This window comes from Prionailurus viverrinus, chromosome D2 (assembly GCF_022837055.1).
Source record: "Prionailurus viverrinus isolate Anna chromosome D2, UM_Priviv_1.0, whole genome shotgun sequence".
NCBI lineage: Eukaryota > Metazoa > Chordata > Mammalia > Carnivora > Felidae > Prionailurus > Prionailurus viverrinus.
The window spans coordinates 76,025,138-76,039,793 of record NC_062571.1 but is presented as its reverse complement, the minus strand read 5'-3'; the positions used below and the strand labels follow the sequence as shown (position 1 = coordinate 76,039,793).

General features: G+C 48.7%; 1 protein-coding gene across 1 annotated transcript; it reads right to left on the bottom strand.

The window, feature by feature from the left end:
• Window positions 1–1,252: 1,252 nt before the first annotated feature.
• On the bottom strand, window positions 1,253–2,482 carry NANOS1 (nanos C2HC-type zinc finger 1). Its single transcript, XM_047826512.1, has one exon. It carries the CDS (start codon window positions 2,282–2,284, stop codon window positions 1,400–1,402), a length of 885 nt encoding a protein of 294 aa, XP_047682468.1. The 5' UTR covers window positions 2,285–2,482; the 3' UTR covers window positions 1,253–1,399.
• Between the last annotated feature and the right edge of the window lie 12,174 nt (window positions 2,483–14,656).

Genomic DNA, 14,656 nt, shown 5'->3' with positions numbered 1-14,656 from the left:
TGTTTTTGGCTCTGTATCTGTCCTGATGGTAGCTGCATGCCATTGTGGGACATCCAGCATGGATGTAAAAATAAGGGTGCGACATAAAGTAGGGATTAAGGATGTTTGCCTAAAGATCGGGTCTAATCTCCAGATAAGTGGTGGGATTCCAGAAACAGACTAGGGTCTTTGAGGGAAAAAGCACGAGGGTGGCCATGTTCCTGGTCTTCAACCCCCACTCCACAAGTAACTCCTTTAGTGCTTATTCCGGTTTGAAGACTGCCTGTGCCTCAAGCCAGACACAGCCCATAGTGGAACCTTCTTGAGCACAGGTTATTACATTAACCTTCTGCAGCTCAAAGGATTGCATCTTCCATTTAGTTTGAGAGGCAACAGCTGGAATGAGCTTTCCACTATTAAGGAACCTTGAAACTGATGAGCAGGGTGACTAAATACTGCTCCCTTTTGATCTTACAAATGTTTTTCAGCAATTGGAGATGGGGAGGTGGGTGCATATGGACAAAAGGCCAAGTAACAAAGTTATAGGCAAGATTAATGAATTCATATACTGTTACTGTATAAATACACAAGTCAGGTTTTTTTAAACAGCACCAATTTCCAAGTGTATACACAATAAGATTTTAACTTGGCACAATTTTTCAAGGTGGAAAGACTAGTTCCTAGTTCGGTAATAAAAAGATCTGGTACATAAAACGATAAGGAGCTGTACTCTACCTGCTACAGATTGTACATTTTTTACACCTCCAGCCAAGACCGAAACAAGCCACAAGGAGGGAGTAACCCACACAAATCAATACTGGAAAGTTTACTAAACCTTCACTTCTCAAAACAGTGATGCTGCCAGGGCTTGCTTCACCTGGAATTAGAATAACTGATTTAAGGACAACTAAGAAATTGTTTCAAACAATAAAATAGTCAATTTGCCGACATTCCATAAAATCGTCAGTTTCAAGTCCAGTTATGAGGCTTTTAAAAAAATATTCTAGACCTAGTAAAGTGCCTCCATAAAATTAAACATCCGAGATTAGATGGAGCCACTTCATACTGATGCGCATCTAAAATAGATCGACGTATACCGTAAATAAACAGCGCCACTAAGTTGCCATATTTCAGGTAGTGGAATACACACCCAGCCTTCACCGTCTGGATGTGCACAAACTGGAAACTATAGACATAAATCAAGATGTTAGCGTCTAGTCTCAACCGCTCTTCGACAGGAAAGTACTCCGTACGGCCGGCTTGCTTTGACAAAACCAAGACTTCTTCCCAAGCTGAGCCAACTGCTGATCTCCAGGCCTCTCCCACAGCGAGGGAAAGACGGTGCGCAGACCAAAAATGAGAGAGCGGGCAGGCCGTGACCCTGGTGGCGTCAGGTGGGGGCAGACGGGAGCCCAGGCGCTCAGCGCAGCTTCTTCCCCGGCTGGCAGTCCCTGGCGCTGCGCGGCGGCGGGCGGGCGGCGGGCGGCGGCGGCACTTTGGAGAGCGGGCAGTACTTGATGGTGTGCGCGTTGTCGCCGCTGGCGCCGCACAGGGGACACGTGTAGCGGCGCAGCACCGGGCACAGCACTCGCCCGTCGGGTCCCTTCAGGATGTGGGTGGTGTAGAGCGCCACCGCCTCCTTGTTGTTCCGGCAGAACACGCACACCTGCAGCTCGGGCTTGAGCAGTCGGGCGGCGGCCGCCCCGGAGGCGGCGTGCAGCCGGGGCTCGGCCGCCCACGCCGGGGCCCGCTCCTCGCGCGGCGCCACCTCCGCGGCGGCAGTGGCGGCAGCGGCGGGCGCGCAGCCTAGCAGCACGGCGGCGGCGCGACCGGCGAACGGGCTCAGCTCGGCGAAGCGCTCCTCCAGCAGCCCGGCCTCGGCGGGGCCCGCGCACAGCTCCAGCGCGCGCAGCTCCAGCGCGCCGCCCAGGTAGCGGCCCCGGGACCCCGGCTCGTCGCTGTCGTCGTCGTCGTCGTCGTAGTCGGGCGGCCCCAGCGCCGGCCCCAGGGCTCCGGGCCCGGTCCCCGCGTGGGGGGAGCAGCAGGACGACGAGGAGGAGGAGGGCGGGGAGGCGCCGCCGCCGCCGCCGCCGTCGTCCCCGCCGCGGGCGCAGCCGAAGCGCGGCTCGCCGTCCACCGCCTTGGTGATGAGCGTGGCGAGCCCCAGGTAGTCGTTCCACGAGCTGAAGGGCTGCGGGTGCGCCGGGCCCTGGGCGCTCACGTAGCGGGCGCTGGGCACGAGCGCCATGGGCGGGGGGGCGCGGCCGCGGCTGGGCGAGCGGGGCGCCCAGGGGAAAGCCTCCATGGGCGGGCTGCGGGCCGCGCGCGCCGCCTCCCCGCGGCCGGCGCGGGCCGGACGGAAGGGAAGCGCGGAGCCTGCCCGCCGGCCTGCCGCGGGGTGGGGCCGCCTCGCAGCCTTTTTATCGGGCCCCGCTCCTCCCCGTTCCCCCGGCCTCGCCGCCGCGGCCCTGCCCCCTGCGCTACCCCGCCCCGGCCTCCTCGCCCGCGCCTCGGACGGAGGCGGAGCGGAGGCGGGCGCGCCGGGGGCGGGCGGGCAGTGCGCGCGCTCCGCTCCGGCCCGCGCGGCTTCCGCGCCCCGCGAGCTGCGCCAGCCTAGCCAGCTGCGGGCGGCTTTCATTCCGGGAGGGGGCGGGCGAAGCGCCGCCTCGGGCCCGGCCGCTAATTGGCTGCTGACCAGAGCCCCCTGCGCCACGGGCGCCGCTCGGGACGCCGATTGGTGAATCTGGGGGAGGGGCGTGCCCTGCCGGAGCTACTGGGAGGGGAGGGCGAGATAGGGGGAGAGCAGAGGAGCGGAGGGGAGAGGAGGGGCGGCTGCCGGGACCCGCCTTCGCCCGAGCGCTGTGCCTCGGGTTTGGAACAGGTGACCAGGCCTGGGTCTGCCTCGGCCGGGTGGCGAGATTCGCCGAGGAAGCGAGTAGGCGTGGGTATGGGGTGGGGAGAGTGCCCCAAGGTTCGTGCGCCCATCTCCCACCTCCCCGGGGCAGCCTTCCGAGAAGCCCCTTCTCCCGCCTCAGCTGGAAAAGCTGTGGGGGAGGCAGGATTTGGCGCGCTCTGAGGATGCAGTCGTCAAGTCAGAGCTTCCCAACAATCGAGAAACTTCCGTTTGCACAGTGCTTTGGAGAGCTTTCCACTGGGTGAAATCTTCGCACAAACCTGAGGCTCGGAGGGTTATGGTTCTTGCCGTAGTGAGTAGGGGAGGGATCAGGACTTTCCCACAGCGCGCGACACACTCCCAACAGGTGTTCAGAGACTGGGGGGCCATTAACTGGTGACTTCGTAGGGATGAGGGCTCGGCCAGAAAATCTTCCAGCCCTCGGACAGTGATTGGGGGCGTGTGTGTGTGTGTGTGTGTGTGTGTGTGTGTTTATGAAGCCCCTCATCCCTAGGTGGCCATATCAAAACCTGGGCTGCCTGTGCAGTTTGAAAAATAAACCCTGTTCAGCGTCACAATTTAATACTTTAAATGAGTAAAATATTTTTGTAAAAACAATGGAAAATAAATTGGAAGATTTTTTTCTTTTTTGAGAGAGAAGGAGCCAGCGAGCGAGCAGGGGGGAAGGGCAGAGAGAGAGGGGGGGAGAAGGAATCCCAAGCAGGCTCCCAGCCGTCAGCGCAGAGCCCAGCAAGGGGCTGGAACTCACCAATCATGAGTTCAGAACCTGAGCTGAAATTAAGAATCCCATGCTTAAACGGCTGAGCCGCCTAGGCGCCCCAGATTTTTGATTAGGAGGATGTGAGGTGGCCATGCCCTTCCCAGAAGGGGCAACACTTTTTTTTTTTTTTTTTATGGAAAGCAGTAAATGTTTTTGGTATTGTGACAGGTTCTTTAGGGTTCTGTGGGACTAGGAAAATGCCTCCTCTGGTGGCTGGGCTGGCAGGCAAGGTGGGCTGCAGAGGGCAGGTCAGGACTTTCCTTCCTCTCTCTGGCTATGCTGTGGCTATTGAAACAAGGGTGGGGGGGGGGGGAGCAACTGACAGCCCTCATTAGGCCTGAAGCTGTGAGTCTGACTGTGTCCAGTGGGTCTAGAGTGGCCCAGCAGGGGATGCCGGGAACCTCATGCTGGCTCTGGTGTATGGTAGAATGAACGAGTGGATCAGAATGTCAGCGGTGGAAGGGACCTTTGGGATCCTTTCATCAATCCAACCTTCCTTTACAGATGAAGCAAATGAGAGCCAGAGAAGAGAAGGATTTCTTCAAGGTCACACGGTGAATATGTCACAGCCAGAACTAGAACTCAGGTCCCTTCACGAATGGCTTGGTGGCTTTCCTGTTACACATGGACCCCGAAGGTATTTCAGACTTCATGCCTGGGTATGCATCAGCAGAAATCAAGTGTGGAACACAGGGGAAGTTGGAAGAAGAGAAAGGAGGTGGGGCCATGTGCCTTTGGCTTGATCTCCTGCCCTCAGGGAACAATCCAGAAGCCAGGTGGTGGGCATGGGGAAGGAGTTGGAACAGTACCACGATGCATATTCCAGCCACCTGTTTGCACGAAGAGTAGAAGCTATGCTTCTCAGCCTCTTCTACACCTCTGGCTCCCTCACGGTGAAGCCATGAAACCAGGCAGTAATATTGTACACTTGCCAACCCAGTTCCTTCTTCAAGTTTGTGTTGGCACTCAAGTTAAAGAGTCGTTCCTTCCCTTTCCTCCCCCTCTCCCACCGAAAATAAATAAAAGAGCCCGCAGAAGCGTGGCGGGTTTGCTGACACTGAGCTCTGAGCTCTTACACAGGAACACCGGCCCCTAGAGTAGCATGAAGATGATTATTCTATAAATGGAAAATTCCACTCTGTTCGCACAGCCCTGCAGCTTGCATGCTTTCAAGGTATGCAGACTTTTCAGCTCTGAGGAGCGGGAGCCACTGTGCTGAGAATAACTTGTGTAAGGAAAGTTGAAAACCACCAGCTGCGTTGGCTTCCCTTTGGTCAGGCCAAAGGGGATGGCAAGGGAGTGAGACCTTTCCTCTCCCACATGATTTTTAGCCCTTGTGGGTTTTTTTGTTTTTTTTTTTTTAATTTTTTTTTTTCAACGTTTTTTTATTTATTTTTGGGACAGAGAGAGACAGAGCATGAACGGGGGAGGGGCAGAGAGAGAGGGAGACACAGACTCGGAAACAGGCTCCAGGCTCCGAGCCATCAGCCCAGAGCCTGACGCGGGGCTCGAACTCACGGACCGTGAGATCGTGACCTGGCTGAAGTCGGACGCTTAACCAACTGCGCCACCCAGGCGCCCCAATTGTTTTTAATGTTTATTTATTTTTGAGAGAGAGAGAGAGAGAGACAAAATGAGGGAGGGGCAGAGAGAGAGAAGGAGACAGATAATCCCAGAGAGGCTCCTTGCTGTCAGCACAGAGCCCAGTGAGGGGCTCGAACTCGCAAACTGTGAGATCATGACGTGAGCCGAAATCAAGAGTCGGACACTTAACCGACTGAGCTGCTCAGGCACCCCATGTTTTGTTTTGTTTATAAGGGGAATTAAAGCTTTTAAGAGAATGTGGGTAAGAACAAATGCCTTGCTGTGGGGCTGCAGGCTGGGTGGGGGGGGGGTAGTGATGATGGCAAAAAAGATGCCCTGGAAAGAGGTGGAAGGGAGCTCCTGTGTTCCCGGGGGTCTGGCTACCTGCTTTTTCCCCAGGCTGCTCACCTTATCTGCTACCAGCCTTTCCCTCACAGTAGGTGGTTTGATCTGGAACATCTGGAAGTGGAGGCAGAGTGCATGATGGCTTTTTTTCCCCTTTTTCCTCCTGCACGTGTGGCCTCCGTACCCTGGGAACCTCTGCTGTTAGTTCCCACAGAAAGGCCAGAGTGGGTGCCTGATCCAGTTCTGGGTTTAGCAGACAATTACTTTTATCACTAAGCACAGGCTTCAGCTGGGCCATGAACTCTCCAGGAGCTCTCTCCAAGGTGGTGGAGCTGACCTCAGACATGGTCTTAGCACCTCGATGAAGTCGGCCTGCTTCTTGCCCCCTTCCAGAAGTCTGCAACAAAGTGGACAGCAATAGCCAGAGCATGAGCATTTATTCAAGGGATGCCCTCTGATTGGTGCAGCAGGAAGACAGGCTGGTCCAGGCCTCATCTCAGAGGTTAGAAGGTGTTGCTCTGTCTTCTGGAATGGGGCCTGTGTGGCACAAGCAGGAGGCTCTGGTGGGACGGGGTGGGTGGTGGGGTGGCCGCTTGGATTCTCCGTTTTCACCTCTCTGTACGGCTCCCAGCCCCCAGCCTGAGAGGCAACACACGGACCTCAGGCATCTTGAGGATCTTCAGAAATATGAGGTCAGCCCTGGGGAATGAGGCAGCTTGGCGGGTGTCCAGGTGGCTATAGAGATGCTGTTTGTCAGGCTCTGGGTTCCTGCTGACTTGCCTGCCAAGCGCTTTCTAGGGGCAGGAAGTGCTTTGGCTTCCCCGGCTGTGGGACTTGTAGGCCAGTCGGACACATTTGTGTGCTTTGGGAGCTCTCTTCTGTAACAGTGTTGACTTTGCCTATTTTATGCTTCTAGCCGGGCTCAGGGAGTCCTGGAGATGGGGCTCCTGTCCTTTGGGGGCTTAGAGTCAGCTATAGTTAGTTGAGAAGCCCTGTGGTGAAGTGCAGGGAGGCGTCCTGAGCCTGCGAAGTCACATGCGGCTTTGAATGAGGGACTTAACCACTCTGGCCCCCAGCTCCTTCCTCTGATCCTTGAGGGGCTCATCATGTAAAGTGGCAGCCACTTTACCCTTCTTGCTGACTCCAGCTCCAGGAGAGTCTCTCCATGGGCCTCGGGGGTTGAGCCGTGACAGGTGTAGGCCAGCAGACATATCTCATTCCCCCTTGGGCATGATTGGTTTAGGAGGGGGTTCTGGTCCTTGAAATATAAGAGGAGGTCTGTCAGGAGGACTCTGGGAGGGGATTTGCTCCCTGGCTTAAAAAGGAAAAAACGGGGCACCTGGCTGGCTTAGTCGGTAGAGTGTGCGACTCTTGATCTCGGGGTTGTGAGTTCGAGCCCCATGTTGGGTGTAGAGATTATTTAAAGATTTAAAAATCTTTTTTAAAAAAAGGCCAGGAGCCTCCCGTTTTTCCAGCCACCAGCCGGTTATGGAGCTGAGGCAGCCCTGAGGTGGGAAGTCTCATGGACAAGCAGCTAACATACTGGTGATCCCTGACCAGAAAAGTTATTTAAAAAAAAAAAAAAAAGCATCAGGGGCATTTTTGTTGATTCCTCGGTGACTTGTTGCACAAGACAATTAAACAACTTTATTGTTTCAGCCCCTGGAAGTCGGGTATTTTACTTGCAGCTGAATTCATTCTAACTGAAACACACAGTAACATGAAAAAAAGATACATTTGGTAATTCTATCAAAAAGGTAGGATTTGGTACTCTGGCCAGGGGAGGTGACGCCCATGCCAGGATTGTGGGTGTGTTGTGGGTGTGTGCACAGGGGTGGAAAGAAACACGGGGGACTGGGAACAGCGTCTCCTCTGTCACCCACCCCGCCTCCCGCCAGAGTCTCCCAGCTGATAGTAATGAAATACCCGCTTCAGACCAGCATCGCCTCGTGGACCCCCACCTGCTACACAACCGCCCCGTGACCCGGGTTCTGTGATTGCCCTCGCGGTGCAGAAGAGGGGCTGCATGGCTCACAGCCAGCGGGGCTCAGAACCTGTGTCGCTCTCATTCCCAAGTGGGGCTTGTGTCCACTTGGAAGTACTTAAGCACACTCGCCAGGGCAGGGGGCTTCTGCAGCCTGTATGGGGGAGGAGCCGGTGCGAGGAGCTGCCGGGAGCAAACCTGGGCTCATTCCAGTGTGTGTCACAGATTGTCCCCCAGCAAAACCAATTCCAGTTGAAAGAGGTTAGGTTTTTCTATTTATCCAAGAGAGTGGGTACTTTGATAAGGTGAGCAATCCTCTCTCTTTGTAAGGAGATGCTTCCCCCACTCCTCCCAGCCAGGTGGTCTCCTTTCAGAAACCTGGATTGTCCCAGTTTTGTTTAAAGCAGTACATGTAGGCCTGGAAGGCAGAGGTCCTGAGATCAGTGATGCCAGGAATGATAGTAATAACAATAGCTCACAGGTATGGAGCCCTTTCAAGGCACTAAGCATGAACTCCTGTCTTTCTTAGACCTTCCCAGTAGTTCTGCAGTGATACCCGTTTCATAGAAAGGAAAAGGAGGTTTGGGGACCTAAAACAGTACTGCTCGGCATCTCCCAGCTAATTAGTGGGTAGGATTTCTCCGTGGCCTGCACTCTGGGCCTTGACCATCTCGCGGCCCATGGGCATTCGTTCAGTTAAGAATTCACCAGTCCTGCCTCCCATCTCCGTAAATGGGACCATCGGCCTTCTTTTACTCATCTTCAATCCCTGCTGTCTGCAAGAGGGGAGGAGTAAAAGCTGGGGCCTCTAGTGGAGGAGTTATACATAAAATGATAAACTATAAGGTCAAGATTGTTCTCCAGCGATGCATAAAATGATGAATTATAAGGTCAAGGATGTTCTCTAGTGGGCCTGAGGGCTGGAGTGGGGATGGCGGGGAAGATAAGATCAGTGAAGGGGATGAGACCAGACTGCCAAGCAGGGCCACTGTGTATGGTTCTGCAGGTTGTGCACTGCACAAGGACTTCCCATCTAAGGGAGTACCTTTTACTTCACAGATGTAGTAATATGTATGAGTGAATCTAAAATAGTTTATTGGTGGATATGGGATAAATTATCTTTTTTAATGGAATCATTATATTGTGACAGTTTTTCTGACAGATGGATAAAGATATCTCGTGGAAGAAGTGTCTTTTCCTAATTTGCCCAAAACCCAAAGTTTTGGTTCTAGGCAGAGGCATGAAATTGCTATGCTTCTTGAGAGCAAGTCTTTTTTTTTTTTTTTTTTTCAACGTTTATTTATTTTTGGGACAGAGAGAGACAGAGCATGAACAGGGGGAGGGGCAGAGAGAGAGGGAGACACAGAATCGGAAATAGGCTCCAGGCTCTGAGCCATCAGCCCAGAGCCCGACGCGGGGCTTGAACTCACTGACCGCAAGATCGTGACCTGGCTGAAGTCGGACACTTAACCGACTGCGCCACCCAGGCGCCCCGAGAGCAAGTCTTAAGTTTGCCATTAGCTAGGTGCCCAAGGGGCCTTTTCAAAGCTTCAGGGGCCTTTTCTTTTTTATTAAAAAAAATTTTTTTTTCCAACGTTTTTTTAATTTATTTTTGGGACAGAGAGAGACAGAGCATGAACAGGGGAGGGGCAGAGAGAGAGGGAGACACAGAATCGGAAACAGGCTCCAGGCTCCGAGCCATCAGCCCAGAGCCTGACGCGGGGCTCGAACTCACGGACCGTGAGATCATGACCTGGCTGAAGTCGGACACATAACTGACTGCGCCACCCAGGCGCCCTGAAGGGGCCTTTTCAAAGCTTCAGGTGAAAGCCTCTGTCTAACTGAGCTGACCAGGCCGGGGCCATGCACAGGTCTGCTCTCGTAGTTAGAGGTGGATCAACATCTCTGTTGGGATTAACATCTTTAAGATTGCTCAAGACATTTAAGACATCTCCTGGTCTTACCTGGCTTATACTTATATTTTCCCAGCTGTCCTGAGTTCCCTAGGGATTTCTCATGCCCTGCTAGTGTCTGTCCATGATGATAAGTTGGCGGTGGTGTCTGTCCTGGGGCGTCTGTGGCTTAGGAAACAGAAGGTGGGGGGACTGCCGAAGACGGTATAAATTAAGTAGCCTGGAGCGAATCATTTTCCTTCTCTGGACTTCAGTTTTCTCTCATTTAAAATAACTGGGTGGCCTAAGTGATTTCTCGGCCCTATCTAACTCTAAAGTTTATGTGTTCACCATCAAGGCCTGGGACTGAGTGGTGAGTGAGACCTATGACCTTCTGACCTCATGGAGCAGATGCACAAACAGTTGATACTTTGGTGGGAGACCTATCGGTTTCCTATTGGTGCTGTAACCAATTACCAGCCACAGAGTGGCTCAAAACAACAAAAAGAATCTTTCTTCCCGTTCTGGAGGTCAGAAGTCTGGAATGGGTCTCACTGGGTTAAAATCAAGGTGTCTGCAGGGCTGGTCGCTCTAGGGGAGAATCTATTTCCTAGGCGTTTCTGGTTTCTAGAGGCCACCTGCATTGCTTGGGCTCGTGGCCCCCTTCCTTTTTCAAAGCCAGCAACAGCAGGTTCAGTCCCTCTCATTGACCATCTCTGTTTTTTCTTCTGCCTCCCTCTTCACTTTGTGATTACAGTGGACCCACCCCGATAATCCAGGTTAATCTCCCCATTTTAATGCCATCTAATTAGCAACTTTAATTCCTCCTAGAACCTTAATTCCCCTTTGCCATCTAAGGTAACATTCTCGGGTGCTGGGAATTAGGAGGTGGACATTTTGGGGGGCCATTATTCTGCCTCCCACAGAAAGAGTACAAAGGACAAAGGGGTGTCATGGAGTCTCAAGACCTTAGCACATCCAGAGGTCAACTGGGCTGGTCAACCTAGATTTTCTTTGCCAGTTAGGACCTGACATGGTGCAGGGGAAGCTGTAGGATGAGGGAAGCCCTATGTTGTGTGTGTGTGTGTGTGTGTGTGTGTGTCCATCTGTTCATCTGTCTCTTGGGCAAGTGGAAAGGTCTGAGTTGCAGGAAGGAATGATGAGCAAAGGAAGTAGAATAGGTATGGAGTACTCTAAAACTTAATAGTGATGATGATGATGTCACTTAATTTGTGGTTAAATAAAACAAACAGCCAAGTACAATAAAAACAGCAACAGCAGTATGTACTTTGGGCAGAGCAGCTGGAGTGAATGTCTTGCTCAGGAGGAGGCTAAAGATACTGACAAGTTTAATATTTTTTAATTTTCAAGCATTACAAAGTAAAGGTCATGGTATAAAGGACCTAACCCAATTTACCCTTGGTACATGACTAATCATATCTCCACATCTATTTTTCACTCCATCTCCCTCACTGTGGATCATTTTGAAGAAAATTCTGAACACCAATGTTAATTAAATTTAGATTTTGATAGGTTAGGCACATATATATTTATTATCTATATACATGTATATATAAATATAAAAAAATTATATGGAAATGGTAGAACAAATTGGAAGTATACAATAAGATGGTTGAAATAAAGCCAAACATGGAACTACTTATAATAAATGTAAATGGACAAAATGGTTCTATTAAAATACAAAATTTCAGGTTGGATTTAAAAAACGGCCATGTCCTCTGGAAGAAACACATATAAAATGTAAGGATGCAGAAAGGTTAAAGGGTAAAGGTAACAGGATGAAAGAAGATGCGCCAGTAGACGCTAACAAAGGAAGTCAACATTGCTGTGCTGAGAGCAGACAAATAGGCTTTATGGCAAAAAGCTTTACTAGAGATAAAAGGGTGGCTTAAAGATTCGATTTACCAGGAAGCTGTAACAATTCTAAACTAGCATATACCTAATAATTTGGTTTCAAAACATAGGAATAAGAAACTGAGGAAATATCCATAAGGAGATAGGAGACTTGAGTGACAACAAGCTTGACTTTACATATACATCTGTACATGTGTATGTGTAATTATATAAAATTATCTATAAACACTGCTTTAAGTGCAGAATTTACATTCTTCCCAAGCATGCAGCACATTTATAGGAGTTCTGTGCCATTACCCAAGTATTAGCAAATTTGATAGGATTGGTGTCACATCGGATTTTCTGGACACAATTCCATTTCATTAGAAATCAACAACAGATGGTAACTAGAAAAGAACGTAATACAGGTAAGGGCAGGGACTGATGAAATGGGGAATGAAGATATGCTAGATGGTTGACAGAGCTAAACAGTGGATTCTTATACAAGACTAATAAAATTAATCTATTTGGCAGGATCCAGATAATCAAGACAAAACACAAAAATAAAAGATACAAATAAAAAGTTTTGTGGTAGACGCTTAATAAATCTGAAAATGTATATGAAATGGAAAAAAACAAGAACTAAAGAAGAATTTAAAAACCTTGATGTCCTGCAACATTTATATAAATTGAATCAGAGTTTAAAAATCTCAAAAGGGAAATACCAGATCCTGTTGCCTTTATTTTTTTTCCAGTTGACTTTAAAGATAAATTCTATTATTCAAGGAACATGTAATTTTTTAAAAAGTTTATTTGTTAATTTTGAGAGAGAGAGAGAGAGAGAGACAGAGACAGAGAGACAGAGAGACAGAGAGGGAGAGAGAGAATCCCAAGCAGGTTCAGCCCTGTCAGCATGGAGCCCAACATGGGGCTTGAACTCACAGAACTGTGAGATCATGACCTGAGGTGAAACCAAGAGTCAGTCGGCTTAACCAACTGAGCCACCCAGGTGCCCCCAAGGAACAAATAATTTCAAATCTACACAAACCATTTTAGAATTTAGGGAAAAGGGAACTGTTTTCTAATTCACTTTATAAGGTTAGTGTAACCGGATCTAAAACAAAACAAGTGTAGGGGTGCCTGGGTGGCTCAGTCTGTTGAGTGTCCAACTTTGGCTCAGGTCATGATCTCATGGTTCATAAGTTTGAGCCCCACCCACATCAAGCTTGCCGCTGTCAGCCTGTCCCCTTCTCTCTGCCCCTCCCCTGCTGGTGTTCTCCCCAAAATAAATAAATATTTAAAAACAAAAGTATAAGAAAGGAAAATTACAAGTCATGCTCAGTTGTAAACACACATACAAAAGTTGTAAACAAAATATCAGCAAACCCAATTCAGTAATGAAAAAAAAATTGTCAGACCCAAGGTAGATTTAGCTCAGAAATGAAATGTTGGCTTACCATTAGAAGTCATTCATGTAATTCACATTAACATATTAAAGAAAAAATATGACCAGCAGAGGAGATGCAAGAAAAGCATTTGATAAAATTCAACATACGGTTATGATCCAAACTGTTGGAAAACTCGAAAAAGATTTCCTTAACTGATAAACCATGTCCACAAAACCACAGAGTGAATATATTTAACTCTTCTATTTAATATTGTACTGGAAGTCTCAGAGGCCATAGCCAGTACAGTATGGTAAGATACAGAATTAACATTAGAAGGTTCAAGAAGGGAGAAACAAAACTTTGACTGTTTACACATCACACGATTTTTCTATGTAGAAAGTAGAGGAGAAGCTACAATAAGTTGTTAGAATATTATATCATCAGAAACAGAAAATGTTGGTATATTGCCAACAACATAAATGATAAAGTAACATTTATATTAACACTAAGAAGTCTCTCATACCCCACCATCCCCCACAAAGAAAACACCAGATCTAGATGACTGTACAGATGAGTTCTATTCAAGGAAGAAATAATTTTAGTAATCTGTTAAAATATGTACAAGACCTTTATGGAAACAACTATAAACTTTATTGAAAGACATTGATGGAAACCTAAATTGGAGAGAGATGCCAAGTTTGTGTATTAGAAAATTCACTATTATAAAGTTGGTTCTTCCAAATTCATCTGTAGATTCAATGCTATTCTAACCAAAATCCTAACTGTGTGTGTGTGAAATTTGACAAGCCAGTTCTTCTATGGAAAAACAAAGGCCAAGAAAGCCAACACACTCTTGAAGAAAAAGAACTAGATGGGTAGTTGTGGGGGCTTGTCAAAGATGAAAATTAATATAAGGCTTTAGCAATTCAGGTGTTGGGCTACTGAGACAGCCATTGGTTGAGTGGTCAAGAATCAGACCCGGGGTGCCTGGGTGGCTCAGTCTGTTAAGCATCTGACTTCAGCTCAGGTCATGATCTCATGGTTCATGGGTTTGAGCCCCCATCAGGCTCTTTGCTGACAGCTCAGAGCCTGGAGCCTGCTTCAGGTTCTGTATCTCCCTCTCTCTCTGCCCCTCCCCTGTGTGTACTCTCTCTCTCAAAAATAAACAAACATTAAAAAAATTAAAAAAGAACCAGACCCACACATATAAAGAAGCTTGATCTATGTTGGAAGCCTGATCTGTGATGGACTTTCCAATAAATAGTACTTGGATAATTGAGAATCCGTATGGGAAAAAAAAAAGCAATAGATCCCTGTATTGCATTTTAGATAAACATCAATTTCAGGTAAAGATTAAATGTGAAAGACAAAACTGTACAGCTTTTAAAACTCTAGCTTTTAAAACATGATATAGGAAAATATCCTTATGACTTCAGGGCAGGAAAGGATTTCTTAAACAAGACACACACACATAAACCCCACTAACTATAACAATAAATATTACTTATGAAAAGATGCTCATCACTCATCATCAGGGAAGCACAAATCAAAACCACATTGAGATACTACCCCACACTGGTCAGAGTGGCTAAAATTAACAACTCAGGAAACAACAGATGTTGGCAAGGATGTGGAGAAACGGGAACCCTCTTGTCCTATTGGTGGGAATGCAAACTGGTGCAGCCACTCTGGAAAACAGTGTGGACGTTCCTCAAAAAATTAAAAATAGAACTACCTTACAACACAGCAATAGCACTACTAGGAATTTATCCAAAGGTTTCAGGAGTGCTGATTCATAGGGGCACTTGTACCCCAATATTTATAGCAGCACTTTCAATAGCCAAATCATGGAAAGAGCCCAAATGTCCACCAACTGATGAATGGATAAAGAAGATGTGGTTTATATATACAATGGAATACTACTTGGCAATGAGAAAGAAGGAAATCCTGCCATTT

What these genes read in the sequence shown, in the direction of transcription:
- NANOS1 (XM_047826512.1), bottom strand. Translation starts at nt 2,284, where the DNA reads ATGGAGGCTTTCCCCTGGGCGCCCCGCTCGCCCAGCCGCGGCCGCGCC.